Source organism: Camelus dromedarius, chromosome 6 (assembly GCF_036321535.1).
Source record: "Camelus dromedarius isolate mCamDro1 chromosome 6, mCamDro1.pat, whole genome shotgun sequence".
NCBI lineage: Eukaryota > Metazoa > Chordata > Mammalia > Artiodactyla > Camelidae > Camelus > Camelus dromedarius.
In genome coordinates, this window is record NC_087441.1 from 11,590,207 (window position 1) to 11,609,605 (window position 19,399).

The 19,399-nt window shown below is 37.4% G+C and overlaps 1 protein-coding gene across 1 annotated transcript in view; it reads right to left on the bottom strand.

Annotated features, from left to right (window-relative positions):
* OPRM1 (opioid receptor mu 1) overlaps positions 1–19,399 on the bottom strand; it is a 52,791-nt gene that overhangs the window by 12,874 nt on the left and 20,518 nt on the right. The window contains exons 2-3 of the mRNA XM_010994022.3: positions 10,155–10,507; positions 8,853–9,373 (exon numbers count right to left, since the gene is read on the bottom strand). Of these exons, the coding sequence (XP_010992324.1) occupies positions 8,853–9,373; positions 10,155–10,507 (874 nt within the window). The remainder of the gene's footprint in view (positions 1–8,852; positions 9,374–10,154; positions 10,508–19,399) is intronic.

A 19,399-nucleotide genomic window follows, 5' to 3' on the forward strand; every position in this document is an offset into this window, starting at 1 on the left:
GTTGATATTTACTTTTAGCATAGCCATTGGAAACGCTATCTGTTCCACTGAATTTCTGAAATAACCAGAAAGATCTTCAGTTGTTAAAGTGCATGCTAGCCATTCTGCAAGGCTCCATCTGCAGCATTTTAAGGTTCTGTGAGTGACATGTACCTCATCTATTTCCAAAGAGTAACACTTTTTAAAAATTGATGTTTTAAATTCGAATGGGCTCACATGTAACTATATTTGGGGACTTTCGAATATAAAGACATGTTAGCTGACATGAAGGAGAAGAAGAAAGAACAGCAAGAATGAGATATTCTTGCTAAGTTGGTGAATTATAGGATGGGTTAGATAGGTGATTGCATTGTCAAATATATGGCCATATTCCATTTCACATCCACTATTCACTGCATTGTCTTGTTGTCAAGTTTTTTTTTTTTTTGCAGTAATTTGACTTTCCTGAAGGTAGTTGTATTTGTTAATGTCAATTTCCATAGACTTTACTTTTTTTCTTTTTTGTCAGATGTCTTAGAGTTACTTACTTTATCACAAGAAAAATTTATTCATTTCTTAAAAAAATTATTAATGTTAAGGGACTTGGACATATTATATGGAAACTCTGGATCATATATGATGATTTGATAATGCATATAGAAAAAAAAGAAACAAGCTGGGCTTCACAGATTTTGTAGATTTCCAGTTTTCCTGGGGTTTCCCATGTCTATGTGGAAAACAGAATAGTAGGAAGAATGTGGCTGAATTCTAACACAAAATGTATTCTGTGGGTTTTTTTTTTCCTTCCTTCCCTTCTTCCCTTCCTAATAAACTACACTCTCTATAGAGAAATAACATTATTTTTCTACATATTCATTCTTGGACTGAGAGGGCCATTATTTTAAGTTATAATGAAACTTTCAGCTTATATTTATTTGATATTTGTAATTACATGGAGTTAATTTATCAGGCTAAGTGTTTGCATATGTTCCTAATAAGGCAGGTGTTGCAGAAAGAAAGTGTTTAATTTCCTTTCATTCACAGTGAAGCAACAAGCACTAAATTCATACTTATCTCCTACCCAGGTATGGTTAATATTTATAGATATTCATTTCTTCAGCAAACATCACTTGCAATGGGGGTGCCCAAACTCACATGGGGTCTTGAAAACTGGCATCATTATCCTTTTGATATATATCAGGAAAACCATTCATATTTTGATAAAGTACTATTACAATTATTTAGCAGTCAAGATGACTCCTGTTTTTAGCCTTCCCTTATCCACACACTATATATATATATGGAATATATATGGAATTCCATATATATGGAATTTTATTGCAGTAAAAGTAGAAGTTAGAGATAATATAGTTCTGATATTTCTTTTCATCATGAAAAATTTCTATTCATTTCAAAGCCAGGAACTCTTAGTATATAAGAAAGAAATTCTCAAGTGTACAGGGAGAAAGCAGACAATGATTGTGGCTCTAGGTTCTTGATTTCCAGGGAAATAATAATTAGAAAGGAAATATTTATACATATTTTATTCTAAAAATTTCTAGTTCTCATAATGTCATCCCAAAAATAGTTTTACAATTTTTGTAAAATTGTATAAATTTGCAAATATTTATTGTAACTGACCAAGAGGTAACAACAATCAGAATGATATTCAAAAGTTAATGACTGGTTTGTTATAGGTCATTTTCATTCCAGTGAAACATTGTTTGATATGAGGAAAAGAAATGCAAAAGCAAAAAAAAATTATAAGATGCAGTTGAAACTGCATTTCAAATTCATAAACGTAGATGTAAGAACATGTGTGGTAGAAAGTTAAATGAAATATTCACCTCTTATAGTTAGCTCCCAAAGCTATATAAGAAAGGAAGTAAATCTCGGTGTGAGAACTTTTTCATGGTAAATGGTTATGAACCAGAAATCTACCACTTATGGTTAGCCAAATTAATGACATATCATTCTGAGTTAGTTTTTTAAAAAAAAGTATGCTGCTATATTTTATCAGTTGGCTATATTAATTGGATCATCAAGCACAAGAAAATGCTTCAGGAATTATATTAGTTAATCCAGTCTTTATAACTCAACCTTCCTAAAAGATCAGTGTGCTCAGTCAAGAAGAACTCTAGCTAACTGATGTATTGGTGTTCACGTACATTTCTGTTATTCAGAATAACCTTCTGGTTCAACCCACTAATGTGACAGTTAAAGCAACTGAGTTCTTGCCAGACGAAGGGGTTTCCTCCATCACATGTTGGTCAGGCACAGCATGACAACTAGAACTTTCTCCTGACTCCCTGTCCTGGTCCCCTCTGGCACCACCACCCCTCCAAGCTGCCTTCTCTAGTAAGATAATGTGATTGTGCTCAGGATCCTAAAGGTCAACTTACGAAAATATTAAATGAATTTCTCTGACCTTAATGAAAAATCTTAACTTGTGGAAAAGCAAATGCCATCATTCAGTGAGAGTCAACATGACTGATGGCAAAAGAATTTAGTCAAATAATTTGAGCTCATATAATGGAAACCATGATCCCCATTGCTGAATTTTTAATTCCCCTTGCCATTCATTAATCTCTTTGAATGTTTACTTTTACACACAGATACACAAATGCACCATGAATACATCTCAGCATGCCTACATAAAGATCTTATGGCATTCAAACTGTCAGTATATAAATGATAAAATGTAGTTGTAAGAGCCACCACTAAGTGGAGTGAAGACCAGACTGAGGGGACAGTAGGGCACGTTAATTAAAGGTCTGGGTTATCATGTCAAATTCAACTGCTTTTATTCCTCAGCCACTACTTTTTAACTATGACCTTGGGCAAGTTAATTCCTTAAACATCGGCTTCCTCAACTGTAGAGATAGTGATTATTATCTCTTACACCTCATATGATTGAATAAGATATGCTGGATACAAGCTAGTCAAAATGTTATCACTAATAGTCTTAAAGCCAAATATTTTCTGAGAATAAATAAATTGCTAAGTAAGTAATATTTTCTCCTCCCAGATAGTAGCCAATTTATAGAAACATACCAAGTTCTTCTGCTATTTATGAAAGATATTATTCATTTTAATATTAAATTTTAATATATTTAATATTAAATGTTAATTTTAAACCTGGATATACTCCAGTGCCACACCTGCATGGAAGCACACCCATATCATGCACGTGTATGCCCCCTCTCTCTCTCTCACACACTCATAACTGGAACTGTTTTCTTTTTAAACCAAAGAATTGAAAGAATAGCCACTTTGGCTTTATTCACAAAATATGCATTGATGTGGACACACACAGTAATTCTGTGAGCTATTCCCATTTGGGGCTTTTGTTATGAAATTGAAAGGCTTTTCCTTCTCAAATTGGCTCTCCACAGATGTCTTGTAAAAAAATCAAGAACCAACTTTTGAGAGTGATGTGGCTGATTTGAAAAATTAAGCTTGTGGTTTCAGTTTAGCTGGGGATAATACAGTTTTGTAGTTAATACAAATGCTAAAGCATCTCCTCATCTCTTGACCTGCTACTTTGATTAAAATATCAAGAAACTGCTTTAAAAATAGTAACCCGAGGGTTTAGCAATGGACTTGCCATATTGATGAAGACTTAGCAAGAGGTACCATGATGGCACTTTATCCGTATTGTGTTACTTTGTCCTGTAAGACTCACTGATTGATATATTAGAAAGCTGAGGCTTGTCAAAAGAGAACTACATTATTTTGCTAAACACAATACTCATTTGGTGAAAAAAATTTGTATTAATCAGCTTGACTGAACGGGTCACTCTGGTTAGACGAAACAGTAACTTAGCAGTGCTTGGAGGACACTTACATTTTAAATCAAAGTTTTCTGTTTGGTGTTTTATTCAAAATTTGGATTGTTGGACTCTACTTTGATTCAGTGAACCAGAATTTCTTAGAGTTTCTTGGAGATCACACTTTCTGAAGCTCGTAGTAAAGTTTGAGATCCTCTGACTGAGACCATACACTAATATTTGAGTGCACAGTGGCATTTTTTGGGATAGCAGGGAAAAGCTTTGGATTCATATTAGAATCGCAGATGTTTGTCTAGGTTCTGCCTCTCATTGGTGGTTTGATATTGTATAATCATTTAACCTCCCTGAACATTTATTTTTTCATGTTTAACCACTAGGGTTATTACAGGAAACTGGTGTGATAGGGCACATGAAAGCACTTTTTAATCTGCATGTTATCATACAAGTGCAAGGTGCCACAATTATTATGGTTATAGTTAATACAAACTCTTTAAATAATAATCCGACTGATATAACATATTTTTCTTTACTCATCTAATGTCTAACATTAAAAAACAATCTAGGCGTCAAACAAAAATGTATTACAGAATATGATTGGAAAAATATACATATATCTATGTATGTATATGTATAATTGAATTGCTTTAAAATAGCATTGTAAATCAACTACACTTCAATAAAAAATAAAAATAATGAAAGAGAAAGAAATTAAAAAAGGAATGCAATTGCAGAAGAAACCAGAAAGGGAAGACAGCTCAGTAGTGGTCAGCATCTTGGGTCTGAGTTGGACCTGGACTGATCTGAGCCAAAGGTGGAAGTGTTTTGTAGCCAAGTGGAGTCCGATGAGGGTAGCAACAGGGTCGTGCATGTACAAAGAAATTAATTTGCATCTAGAGCAGACGGAAAATGAATGCCTATGCCTGAGCCTACCTAATGAAGATCCAGAAGACATAGAGATGGCAAGCTGAACATCAGTCAGGCACGGAGCGCTACAGCTGGAGCGACAAGCTAGGCTGGAATGCACGAAAGGATATGAGACCATCTTTTTTTTTTTTTTTTTTTTTCTGTATTGAGTCAGGACATAATTGCTTTTGGGAACTGAATCTGGTTCTTATAAAAAGTAAACTTATTTACAAAACAGAGACAGACTCACAGACACAGAAAACAAACTTATGGTTACCATGGAGGAAAAGGGGTTGGAAGGAATAAACTGAGAGTTTGAGATTTGTAGATACACACTACTATGTATAAAATAGAAAAACAATAAGTTCCTAATATATAGCACAGGGAACTATATTCAATATCTTGTAATAGCCTATAATGAAAAAGAATATGAAAAGATATATATATATAAAAATGAATGACTGTGCTGTACACCAGAAATTAGCACATTGTAAACTGACTATTCTTCAATAAAAAGAAAGAAAAAATAACAATAAAAATAAAATTAGAGGACAAGCATAAATGTAAGAAAAATTTTGAAAGGTGTAAATCTTGATCAGAGGACTAAATCCTGGAGGAGGTAAAAATGAAGAACCCTCCTGGGAATATTTCCCTCTTGCTGAATGGTGAGTCTCATATAATGTCAGAGTGACAGAGTGACAACCCTTTAGGTCATTAATCGGTAGTAAGAAAGGGGTCATTCTCACCTCCATATTTCCTGAAATATCAAGAGCCCTCCAACCATTCATTTATTTTGACAACAGATATTTTTTGAGTATTTTATTGTGCCAGACACTGTGCTAGGCAGATCCTGGAGGTACAAGAAGGAGCAAGGCAGATGTGGTGTGGGCTCTCAGGAAGTGACAGCGTGCCTGTCCCATGCAGTGTGCGCCCACTGTAGATGGTCAGCAAAAGTGGTCACAGTGACTCCCTGCCCTATATTCACAACCTTTTGCTATGTGACTGTAGCTCCTACCATCAGTAGGCAGAGTCTGTTTTCCCACCCTTTGAATCTAGAACCTGCGATCACCGTGAGAACAAGCCAAGGGGAACATGGATGTTGGAAGATGAGGACCCACATGGAACTAGCCATCCTTACCACGGCCAGCCTAGATCAGCTGGCTGACAGCCCATCAAACAGCAGCTGTTGGCCACTGGGTGAGCCCCACTAAGACTAGGGGAACCATCTACCCAGAAGCCCAAATTACTGAGCTATAGAATTGCAAACCAAATAAATGGTTGCTTCAAGAAGCTAAATCTTGGAATGATTTGTTATGCAGCAAAAGCTGACCCCATAGCTTTTAGCTGTGTTAAGTATGACTCAAAGTTTATTTTGGGCACAGATTTTTCTTACATGGATTATCAAATTACCTTGATAACTAACTGCCAACTGTCCACTTGACTTTGCGTTGTAAGGACATGGTCTCAGTGTACAGTTGTCAGAATACAGACACCCTGGGAAGGTTTGATGTTTGATTTCTGATCTTCAGAATATGAAGTTGACTAATGTGCTTGAGGTGTGACATATATAGTATGATATATTTCTTGGAGAAAAATACAAATTACATAAGCAGGACATAAACATCTACAACAGTACAGATGTCAAACAAGCAGTTAAAATGTTAATGAAAATCCAGTTAGCTTTGTTCCCTAACGTGGTGGTTCATGACGCTAAAAAAGAAAAAAAATTAAAACCTGTTGGTCAGATGCTTGGTTTGTACAACTAATCAACTATGTTCTATAGACACAGTGATAAAGTCTCCAATTTTCCCTTAAATCATTTTATTATTTTGATGTAGTGTTGAAACTATCACCAAATTCTTCTGTATTGTTTCAGGTATCTGTGTGTAATTGCCTCGATTCTAACGATGACACGTCAGTGGAGATTAGTAAAAGGGATCTTTGATTTACCTTAATTTTCAAATCTGTCAGAGTGTCTTTTCCTTTTTTCCTGGCAGCCACTCCTCTCTATCCAGCCCTCCCAGCTGGGCATTTTGGGAAAGCAGCCAACTCCAGGGCTAATGCGCTTCTGCTGTTATCTGACGCTCATTCTGCTTCATAGAGGCAGCAATGAAGATAAACCCTAATTGGATGTTATTTTGAAGCAAACCTTTTAGTTACTTAGAACAGAGCTTCCCCAATTAGCTTCCTTTCTCCTCTCTCTGGCTGTGCAAGAACCACACTAATGTGAAACGCTGGATTGGGAGGGGAGTCAAGGGCAGTGTTGGGGCACCTGAAGGGCAGTCATGCTGAACTCAGGGAAGACGCTAAACCAGAAAGGCTGGGAGCTGTATTTCCGGGAGAGCAAGGCAACCAGAGGATGCTGAGAGGATCCGGTGTGAAAAGAGCCCCCAGCAGCGGTCCAGGGTACAATACCCACAGCCACACGCTAAGGTGCCTGAAAGGAGAGGGAGGGTATGAGCAGGTGCTTAAGGAGAAAGAATCAATCCTTGAGAAGGGCCATCATTTTGCTCCAATAGAAATATATTGCTCCAATGTAAAAATGCTTTAACCTTAGTTTAGGACTGAGAGTTTTAAATTGCATTCTTTAACGTATTATTCTCAGCTTAGGGAAAAATCTATTTAAATCCCTACCCTCTTTAAGTTATTCACAAGACTGCTGTAGCCACTGAGAAGGAGAGCTGGTTAGTAAGCGGAGTAGGTTTAGAGGTCTTGATGTGGAAAAAAAATACAGTAGCAGAGTAGAAAGACATTTCTTTCTGAAATGGAATTAGAAGTGAAGTATAATAAGTTAGTAATTACTGTTTGGTTGGAAGTAGGTCTGCCATCATTGCCTCATTACCTTTGGGGCTCCGAGTTCCTGGGTGCATTTTGGCGTTATTGAATATTGAGGGTATGAGGTTTGATGACTCCTATGGCGGATCCACCTGGGCTGTGTTACACCAGTCCTGGGATCAGCTAGTAGGGTGAGCCTGGGCTAGGTTGGGTGGCAGCAGTGGGGGTCACAGGGGACAGCGAGGAGGGGCACAGTGAAGAGAAACAGGGAGGGAGCAGCTGCACCCTCAGGGAACCAGGCTGTCCTTGAACTCCTTGACTTGACTCCCTGCTCATTTTAATGGAACCATCTGTCCTCGCAGTTCTGCCCCCTGACCCTGGGAACTTTATAAAAGGTTCTGACAGGAGGATTTACATTCCTAGGGAGTCTGAATTTGAGTTCTATGTTATAGAATTACACAGGCTGTGATTTTTGGGATGCTGGCATCATTATTCGGAAATTTACTTACTTAAATTAATATTAACAATTTAAGAGACGGATTTGCTTTACAGGTCAGACTCCAAATTTTCCAAACCAGTGGCTTAACAAAATAGCATTAACTGAGGAATGAACTTTTCTCTTTCCTCTTTTTTGATTTCTCTTGTCATTGTACTGTTGTGTATAAATCTTGAATCTTCCATGCAGGCTTCCATCTGTACTCTTCTGTGAATAGAAAGGCATCTTCCAACAAATAGTCACTCCTTGTGATACTAACCTCATCTGGTATGATGAGTGTTATAAAGCTAATTGAATTCTAATCATTGAGTAATATGTTTGTTGTTTGCTCTAGAGTTCAGGTATAAAAGTTTGCAAATCAATGGCTTAACAAAGTTAAGGCCAGTCATTTAATTCTCTTTTCTCTTTTGCTGTGACACTGAGTTGCTGGGAACATCTTGTACCCTTCACCACACGGGGCAAAGTGCTGGCACTTCCACTGTAACTACAGAACCACTGGCTTTTGAGAAGTGAAAGGGACGTTGGAGTGGTATGCATGAAACACCTAACACGGAGGGAGATGAGAAGAATTCTAGGTTAGGGTCACTTCCACAATGTGCTGAAGTCATTAGTTTTGTATAGAAGCAAAGGCTGTGAAGATAGTAGAATTTTTGCAGATCTATGGATTTCTAATTGGTATGTCTCTGTAGCTAAAGGAATATGTACAAAATATACAAAGCTCAGTTTATATAACGAAGTGACTCTGTCACAACGATCATAATTTGCTCCCCTCCTCCCTTGGTCCTCCTACTGACCTCAGTTCCCCAGTTACTGATCCACTTCTAATGGATTAAACTCTTGGATTGCAGCAAAGCTTTAAATTTTTATGTCATCCCCAGCAGGCACACCCAATTCTAGAAGCCTCATACCTGATGGTTAGTCCTGTCCACTGTGTTGGCCGTGGAGGGGTGGTCTCTGGTGTTCTGACGAATTCGCGTGGAGTTTTGCTGCTCAATGGTGGAGGAAGTTGGGATACAGAACTCTCTGAAGCATCGTTTGAAGTTTTCATCCAGGAATGCATAAAGGACTGGGTTCAGGCAGCTGTTTGTATAACCCAGAGCAATGCAGAAGTGCCAGGAAACAGTCTGGAAAGTAGTTTCTGGGATTGTAATCAAGGCTTTAATGATGACGTAAATGTGGATGGGAGTCCAGCAGACAATGAAAACAGCCACAACCACCAGCACCATCCTGGTGATCCTTCGCAGGTTCCTATCCTTTTCTTTGGAGCCAGAGAGCATACGGACACTCTTGAGGCGTAAGATCATCAGTCCATAGCACACTGTAATGATGAGGACCGGCATGATGAAGGCAAAGATGAAAACACAGATTTTCAGCAGGTTTTCCCAGTACCAGGTTGGGTGAGAGAATGTTAGTGTACAATCTATGGAACCTAGAAGTAAAGAATTACAAGGAGGAATTAGCCACAACATTTAATTATGTCATTAATATTAATATTGCCATTTCTCTTTCTAATTTAGAGCCTTGACCTGAGCTAACTTACGGTTATGACTACGCAAGCCAGAAAGGGAAGATTTAAAGAAATTATGTAAGAAACTCAGATCTCTGTTGATTTTTAGGGAAAGTTATTTTTTCCAAATATCTCATTTTCTGGTCCATTTTAAATGACATTAAGCTTTCACTGAGCCAGCAATTATGGACCTCTCACCATGAACCAGATCCTCTGTGGGGTCTATGTTGACGAAAAACATAATCACTGCCCAAAGTCTATAGGAATTTCCAGCTAATGGTTGTTTTCAGTCCACTTTTTGATGGGTGGTTCATTCATTCTGAACTGAAGCCTAAAGGGATAAATTTGTCATGTAGGTGGACACTTGAGATTTTAAAAGAAGGCTCCACTTAACGCTCTTTGGATTTAAGCTCTAATTGCTCTTGAAAGAGTGTGTTCTTAATTTCCCATCATTCTAAGGAAGTGCAGAGAAATTAGGAACCCATAGATTATGGATTGTATTCTCTTTAAAATATTTACTGGCTTAAAATTATAGGGAAAAAAATCTTATTTCAAAATATTCAAAAGTATTTTGCTAGAAAGAATCATTAAAGCTACAGTTTGACTATGGCATTGGACCAGTCCATAAACTCTGTTTGACTCATGACTCCACCAGCAAATCTGTCCCCAGAGCCTCCATCCCTCAGGCTGCAGCGTCACTCACCATGCCGGTACTTCGTTGTCGCCATGAACATCACAGGCAGACCAATGGCTGAAGAGAGGATCCAGTTGCAGACATTGACGATTTTGGCATTGCGGGGAGTGCGGAAATCAAGGGCCTTGACGGGATGGCAGACTGCAATGTAGCGGTCAACGCTCATGGTACAGAGGGTGAATATGCTGGTGAACATGTTGTAGTAATCTATGGAGATCACAATCTTGCAGAGGATGGTTCCAAACGGCCATGTTCCCATTAGGTAGTTGACACTCTGGAAGGGCAGGGTACTGGTTGCTAAGGCATCTGCCAGAGCAAGGTTGAAAATATAGATGTTGGTGGCGGTCTTCATTTTGGTGTATCTAGGAAATGAAAGAAAAGTAGCGGCAGAGTCAGAAAAAGATGTCACAGTGTGAAATGCAATAAAGCTTCCAACCAAACAAAAGAAAACAATAACAGAAAACAAACAAAAACAAGTACAAAGATTAGTGAAAGGCATTTGAGGTTAGATACAGCAGAACTATTTTCCAATTCTGGATTAGCCATTTATAACCATATGCCTATGGACTAAATATATAATTTCTCTACATATCAGTTTTCTTCCCTGTATAATGGTTATAAGAATGGCTGCCATGATTTATTGAGTTTTTTCCCCTTGCTTTTTTTTTTTTTTTTTTTTTTTTTTTTAGTGTGTGTGTTTTTGTTTGTTTTTTGGAATGTGCCAGGCACTGTGATGGGTGTAACAGACACAGGGAGCACTCAGTCAAGTATTCAGACACTGGGTAATAATACATTTTAATTTTAAATACATAGAAAAATTTCAGACATATGATTAAAGTTATAGAACAATGAAACTGTGCAAGAGTGTATATGTGTGTACATGTACACACAGATACACGTACACACACAAATATACAAGTATTATGGGGGCAGAGAGATGAGGCAAAGGGAACAGTAGGGGTAAGAGAGGGAAAGAAAGAAGGCATCTTAGAAGTGTAGATGCACAAGTTTAATCTCACCGTTGGTGGCAGTAGGTCATTCCAGACAGAGAGAGAAAAAGATCCAAATAAAGGCAGAGAGTTTAAATGGCATGATGTGTGTGTTTGGCCTCACACACATAACATCCCACCAGGACTGACAATGAATCTGACAGAGGAGGAACACAGAGGCTAGTTCCCAGACGGGCTTGTGCACCGCGGTAGGAGGATTAGACTTTATTCAATCTGTGTTGGGGAAGCTAAGATTGTTTTGTTTTTATTGTTTAATAGCTTTATGGAGGTGTGTAATTAAAGTGTACAATTTAACAAGTTTGATAAATGTACACACTTGTGAAACCATCGCCATAATCAAGATCAGGGAGTGGTTTGCACACTCAGTTGGACCGCTTCCTGTTTTCGCAAACAGTTCCATTGGCACATCCTCACACTCACTTACTTACTTCTTACCTATGGCTGTTTTGATGATGCATTGGCAGAGTTGAGTAGTTGCCACAGAGACCATATGGACTTCTGGGAAAAGAGTATATTATTTTAAAATAATTAAACCTGAGAGGAGGAAAGGTATGCAGTTGTTGGAAGAGCCTGTCTGAAAATGAACTCAACCCAGAGGATGTGGATCCGAGACAGTGAGAGGGAAACCCATACCTAAAGTCAGGTCTTCCTTGGATTTTTTATTTACATGATACAATAAATTGTTTCTAATCTTTATCTTATGTTAATTTATTTTTCAGTTACATGAAATTAAGAGTCTAACTCATTCAGTCCAAGATGGCTGTTGGTTTGAGGGGATAGTGTTACAAGCACATTTGTTAAGGGCCTAATTCAGTGTCTGGGAAAGTTCTTGTTGTTTTGATTTCACCAGGAAGCTGAAATTTAAAGGAAGATTTTAAGAACCTCCTCTGAGCCAATAGGCTTGAATTATTTCTTGAGCTCTAAAATTCTAATACCCAATCTAGTCTACTTTAATTGCAAAAGGTGCATTACTGCCAAAAATGCTCCCCATTTTCAGATTTGGGGCTTTTTGACTTGCTTTAGAAGTTTCACTTCCTTAAAGGATGTAAAAAGGAAAAGGTAGGGAAAGCCACTGAACTTGAGGAGACATAAATCAGTTTGATTAAAGTGAAGACTCCAAATACGGTAAACATAAAAAGATAATTTAGACAAGTTCCTCCAAAGTACAAAAACAAAATAAAAAAAATGACTTTTAAGATATTGGAATAACTGACCTTGATGCTTAAGAAATTTAAAAAATTTTTAATGCTGTTCATGAGCATGAATTTCTCCTGTGAAGCAGAAAAGAAACAGTCTCCCAAAACCTTGTAAGCGCCACCATACACGATGGACCTGCAGGATGTGGAGGCACGCTTGATTGCACTAGTCACTTTCCCAGCCAGCAGACCTTACATTTCACATCTTATCTTTAGTGGAATGTTTTATGTTAACTAATCAGGTTCTTTATTGTCAGTTGATGACTCATCATACTTCTAACCTTTTCTTCAGGCTCATCTTAGCACTAGATACTTACTGATGTATGGTCGTTTCAGTTAAAAATAAAAATCCTTTCCTTCTCCAGAATGAGATGTTTGTGAAACAAAATGAGGTTAGGGTCCTACATCACAAAAGGAAAAGTGAGCATTTATCTATCAAAGCTATTTCCACTGGCATTTTACAGGAGCAATGGTGTTTAATTTTCTCAATTTATCCAAAGTGCCTTCTTCTAAAGATAGCCAGTATTCTTATCCCAATTACTCACACTTTGAATCACAGCAACATATAAAAGAGAGTCCAGCAGTTTCCTAAATAAGTGAAAGAAATTATATAAGGCTAAAGGTTTGGAAACGCCAGTTGCCTCCGGCATATCTCTGAAGGCTTTGATCTGAAGGGATAGTCCGATTAGGAAAGGGGTCATGCAGTCCAGCAAACACGAGCCTTTCCTTCTCCTCTGTTCTGATAGGAGGTGCGAGCATTGCCCCAGGAAAGTCACGTGAAAGATCAGAGTCACGCTACAAGCTGTAGGTGTATACCAACCAGAGTTAGCAAGCGTGCCAAAGAGGTGAGCTGAAGGAAGGCTTGCCTGTGCTGCTCAGTTTACCTGGTGGGTCTGAGTGGAACACCTGGGTAGCAACACACAGCCCTTTCCCCATCCTTTGTACCTATTACTCCTTAATGCATCATAAATGAGTCTAGTGGCAAAGTGGGCAAAATGAACTGGGATGGATATATGACACGTTCTTGGAGTCTCACCTGGACTACAGGGCCTTCCTGACACCAACTGCTCCTGCTGTGCCCACGCATTTGGGTCTTTCCCTCTGGCTAGTGGGCCAAGCTATTTTTTCCTTTCTAGTTATCCCATTGAAATTGTCCTATGTATGTATCAAAAAATTTTTTGTAAATGATTGAATAGCTTATTTGTTATATGAATCCAAATGAATTACAATGCAATTGTTTTAAAAATGTATTCATCTCAGGACCTTTAATGCTTGACCCATTAAAGTGATTTTATGAAGCTTCCAGATGTTGCATTAGGCAAGAGGCATTATGAAGCCCGTTCCATTGGCAGCTCGCCTATTCTCCCGTGTTGCGTACATACCTTTAGTTTGTAAATGTCCTTCCTTTTTTGTGGTTCTAATGCCTATTTACCTTCAGACCCATTCTTCATGTCATTTCTCCAACAATTACCACTTACCAAAACATTATTGATTTTGACCAACTTGTGCTAAATGAAGCCACACTGAATAAATGACTCCTGTATACCCAATGGGATAGGCTTTGCAAACCTTTCTTGTCCTGTTTTTGTTTTTGAGTTAATTCTTGAATTGTGCTGACCCTGTCTCCATCCAGAAATAAAACTGGCAAGGATGCTTGAAAAGAGGAAGAACATATTCCAGAGTCCAGCTTGCTAGTTTTGTTCCCCATTATGCATTTCACATTCCTTCTGCTGCGTATTTCAGGCGGTCACAGTGGAAGCATTTGGGGTGTACAGGAGACTTCTGCCTCTTTTGGGGCTGGTTTTCTGCCCTTTGGTGTTTTTACCAAATGGAGTTTTTCTTTCTTTCTCCCCCTACCTTTTGTTAATATCAGTGAAGAAGGAAGATACTCAACTCTGTAAGGATTCATGAGGTCCTTTTGTATATTCAGCCTTGTGCTTGGATGGATGCCTTTTCCCATCTGCCATGACTTTTACGTCCACCAACCCTCAACAGAGAAATTCACATTTTTAGTGGAGGAGAAATCTCCCTAGAGTGTCATTTTTTTTAACACTCATGATTAATTGAATAAATACTATAAAATAAAGGCACTTGTCGTACATTTTAGGTTATTATTTAGATGAGGACAGTGGTCATATGCGTACCTACTTGAATTTTTCCTTTATTACCCATTCCATTCTGATGTCTCAGGCAAACACGTGTGTGTGTGTGTGTGTGTGTGTGAGAGAGAAAGAGAGAGAGAGAGAGAGAGAGAGAGAGAACGAGAGAGAGAGAAAGAGAAAAGGTTGAAAACGACCAAAACCAGTGATATACTCTCGTTAGCTATTAACACAGAAAGAGGCCATATATTAGTTTATTTTCTGTTATATTCACCACTAGCTTAGTGAAGGAGGAAACTGGGGATTTCTCCCTTTGTTATAAAATATTCTAAAACACTTCATTTACATTTATTGCAAAGTGGTTTTATGCAATCAATGACCAGATTTTCAATAAGCTTATACTAGCTAAAGAAGATCTCTGAGCCCTGCAGACTGGAAAGTGACTATTGTTTGCTAATTTGCCCCCAAACAGAAAACTTTGAGAGGCTTACAGGAAATTAAACAGTGTGGTACCTCCTTCCGGAGGTCAATTGCCTCTTGCCGTCTCTGTCATGGGAGTCTAACGACCATCAGAGTCTTTTGGGCTGAGTGGTAGGTACACTCTCTGCTTCCACACCCACTTCTTTTTTTTTGTTCTCTATATTCCTACTTTCCTCCTACTCTATGTCCCATTAGTGACAATTTGTGAAAAAAAAAATCCTTCAAATGGAATAAGGACAAAAATCTGCTTTCTTTCTTTCTTTTCTTTTTTTTTTTTTTTTAAATCTGCTTTCTTGAAGCAATGGGTGAACTTTATAAATAGAAAATATGAAGCGAATAACCGATCATATTTTTATTTTTGCATTTGGTGCTAGAAAAAAAATCAGCAAAATGTGTGGCACCTTTTGATAATTGCATAGAATTCTAATGGCACTAGAATCTAATGCATTTCTATTGTGCTAAGTCTCCTGCAGATCCCAACATTTCATTCTTTGTTGGCTTCCTATTTGTCTATTTTCTTCTTTATTTCTCTTATTTTATGGCATGCATTTTTGCAAAGCTCCTCAAATCCTCTTTTTAGAATTGGGAACAGAGGTGGAGGATGGGGAGAGAAGAGGACCAGCCATCAATGCGGAGGGAGGAAAGGAAATGAATGGAGAGACTCTTCCATTATGCCCAAGAGACTTTCTTAACCATTTTTTTGCATTACGCTCTTTGGAAGTGCTTATTTCCTGCTTTATTTGATTTCTGAACATTTTACTTCAGGACATAAATAGCATTTATCTCATCATAAGCGTATGTGAAAAAAAATAATGTTTTGTTTCCTTGATTCCTGTATTCTGTGGTAAAAAACATTTATGTATGATAGAAAGATATAAAGGATCATGCTAAATCCTCTGATGTATGTAAACCCTTTTAATTGGATGAAATATTCTTATCTGTGACTTTAGAGTTTTGTTTCCTGAAATACAGATTATTTATCTCTTTAGACCAAATCACATCAAAAAAAAAAAAAAAAAGTTCAGCATCAGAACTCCAATCCCAGGAGCTAGAACCCTTTGCTTTGTAGGTAACAATGTTTATTTTTATTCTTAAGGCCTGGTTTTTAAAATTTAGAAACACTTTAGCTTTCAAATATGGGAGTTCTAATGGAAAAGGAAATTTCTTTTATGTTAGGATCTGAAAGTTTTGTACATAAAAAATAATCAAATGTGCATTACCACTAACATCAAATCATGGTATATCCCTAGTATTTCTTTTATATTGAAGGAACAAAAGAGAAAACTTCAAAATGTGATACAATTCTACCAATATCAATGTTAGACAATAGCTTTTTGAAGAAGTGCCAGCATATGCTGTAGGTTATAGATGTTTAGAGGGTACAGGCTATCAGAATTATTATCTGCTCCACTTAGTTCAACAAATGTGAGGCTTCATCTCTGCTTGTGATGATGTTCGTATAACCACTCAATACAAGTATGACATGAGAGGCAGCATGAGAAAATTAAAACGTAATTAAGTCATCCATCTGACAGAGAACCCAGCATCGGGTGGGCACCACTAAATGGAATTGAGTACAAGAAGACGACTTTGGATTATCTTATTTTTTTATGGTAAGATGAAACATACTTTTTTTTTTTTTTCAGGGAACCAGTGGCTTTTGAAGTAAAAGTGAACAAAGAATATTCCTTTTTGCTTTGTCAATTTGTTGTCAAATTAAAAAGAGTTTTGGCCATAGAAGGTCATGGAATGATGAGAAGTAAGATCTGAAAGGGGCTTTCTAGACCGCATTGTCTGATCACCTTCTTTTATGGTGAAAGAACCTAGGCACAGAGAGATGTACAAATGTTTGAGACCTGTTCCCACCCCCACCCCCATTTCTCTAGGATCCATTTAAAACTAAAATGAACCTTTCGTGCTGTGATTGTATTGCGGGCCATGTGTATTTCTGGATGTGCTTTGCTGATACACTCAACCCACTGTGTAGCTAAAACAAGGTGGGCATACAAAGCTTTTTAATCTGTTTTTTCAAAGATGCCCATGCTGAGAGTATCTTGAAAATTCTGAGACATTTTCTCATTATATTGAATGTTGTAACAGAATCATTTTTTAAAAGGAAAACTGCGTTTGCTCTGTTTCCTTTGCTTTACTCTCTCACAATCCATGATTTAAACCTATCAATTCTGTGTACTTGACTCACAGCCTCTCTCTTAAGTTCCGTGTGTACCTTTCCAACTCTCTTTTGGACATCTGCCGCCTGCTGTGGGCTCCTTGAATGCAATATTTCTCAAAGTGTGCTTATTTTTTCTTACCTACCACCACCACCGCCACCACTACCATCACCATCATCACAATTAGTAATAGCCAAATGATCAATAACATCAGTGAATAAGATGTAACAAATGGACAGTTGAGATAATTAGGAAGACAAGAGTTAACTACATTTTTAGAAAGAAGAAATAAAGGAAGAAGGGTGTAATATGATTCAAATTCTAGAATGCAAGAATGGACAGATGGCAATAACATCATTTAACATAGATGGGAGAGAGGAAAAGCAGATTTGGGATTGACAGAGAGTTTGATTTTGAGTGTATTATGTTGTGGGACGAAAGAAAAATGTCCATTAAGCACCTGAATATATATTTGCCACTCAGCTGGAGTAATTCATTTATAAGTCGTCAGCCTCTATATGGTAATTCCAATCACGCAAGTGGATAAAGCTGCCTTTTGGTATGATGTAAAATGTGAAGAATGTGAAGACAGAGAAAAACAAAGTTCCACAAAAGGACAGAAAAGAAGAGAGGGAGAGAAGAAAGGAGAGAAAGAGGAATTATGAATATGTTATACACGATGCATCAGAATGTGCAGGGAAGAGAAATGAGTTTTAAAATGTCAGAGCAGGAAGCTAGTCTGTGGATAAGACTTCTAATCACCAGACATACATTTTTTTGTAAATGAGGGATTTGGATTTTAATCAATATTCAACAAAATGGTCCTTTTCTATCATGACTGTATTTGATTGTAAAATGCAATTATTCATAGACTACAACTCTTTTTGGTGATTGTTTGAAATAGAATAGAAATCATATATTTTATGTATCCTAATATATTATTAGATTGCATCTTACTTATATGATACATGTGTTCCTTGTAAATCTTACAGCTCACGTAAGAAACAAATTTGATAGAAATTTCCCCAGATTTGACAAGCCTAAAAATTTACAACTCAATATACATTTGTAGACTAGAAAGAAACTTTTCTATAGTGTCAGTAAAAATAAATAAATTTTGATCAACTATGCCAGAGGAAAAATTAAATAATTTTTCTACTTTCCTATAGAAAATGATAATGCAAAATTATTATCAAATGATGAGGCATTTGAAAAGTATGCTGCCTAAAATTTAGGAAAGTATTACAGAGATATGGCAGGAAGTTAACTAATAAAAATTTAATTTTTCTAGATTTTGTGATGTTTGTAGTATTTTTTTTTTTTTTTGGCTTTTCAAACTTTGTACTTTTCATGATTTTTCAATCTAATTATTTGCTTTGATTTCTAATCTTTATTTGTAATCTTATATCATTTTCTTAAAGAAAGCTCCAAAGTGTATGAGCTTTGAGCTGCACCTCACATATTCTGAACCCATCCCTGGCCACAACTCCGCTCCGGGTCACGGCTCTTCCCGAGATTCAACGCGTGATCGCTCTGGTTTCTGCCCTGGACATCCTGCCACTCTGAGGGCTCACTTACTGCAGGTGGCGGGGCTGCCGCTAGATGGCACAATAGTGCTCCCCGCCAATAATCTACACCTCATTTTGGGGTCTTCTCCATATACTGTAGTCCCTCAGCATCCGTGGTGGATTCCCTGGATGCACAAGTCCCTTATGTACCATGGCATAGTGCAGTCGGACCCTGCATATTTGCAGGTTCTGGGTGGGCAGATACTGAGGGCGGACTGCACTCTGCCTAGCTCTGCCTTGACACCATTTTTGCCGCACTGTAACTATCTGACTGGATCTGCATGGGATAACGTTGTGAGGCATCTCACTGCAGAATTCCAGCCAGGCATGAAGTCTCATCTCTCATTTTGTATTCACGATCGTATTTTTTTCATATTTTACTTTTTTTATTTGATTGAAAATTGGTTATTTTTGCATATATATATATATATATCTTTAAAGTAGTCAGTTTACAATGTATCAATTTCTGCTGTACAGCTCAATGCCTCAGCCATACATGAGCATACATACATTTGTTTTTCTACTCCATCTTTCAACCAATTTAAGTTAATTTACTTTGTACTATCTCTCAATAGGTTCCAACATCAGCAGAGAAAGTAGGAGTGATATTTAATATGACCATTTAGGTGTTCATATTGCCCACTAAGAATTTCTCTATCATTTTCAAAAATTTATGTTTGGCTCTTCATTGATTTATTGAGTTAACATACATTTTAAAAAAATAATTTTT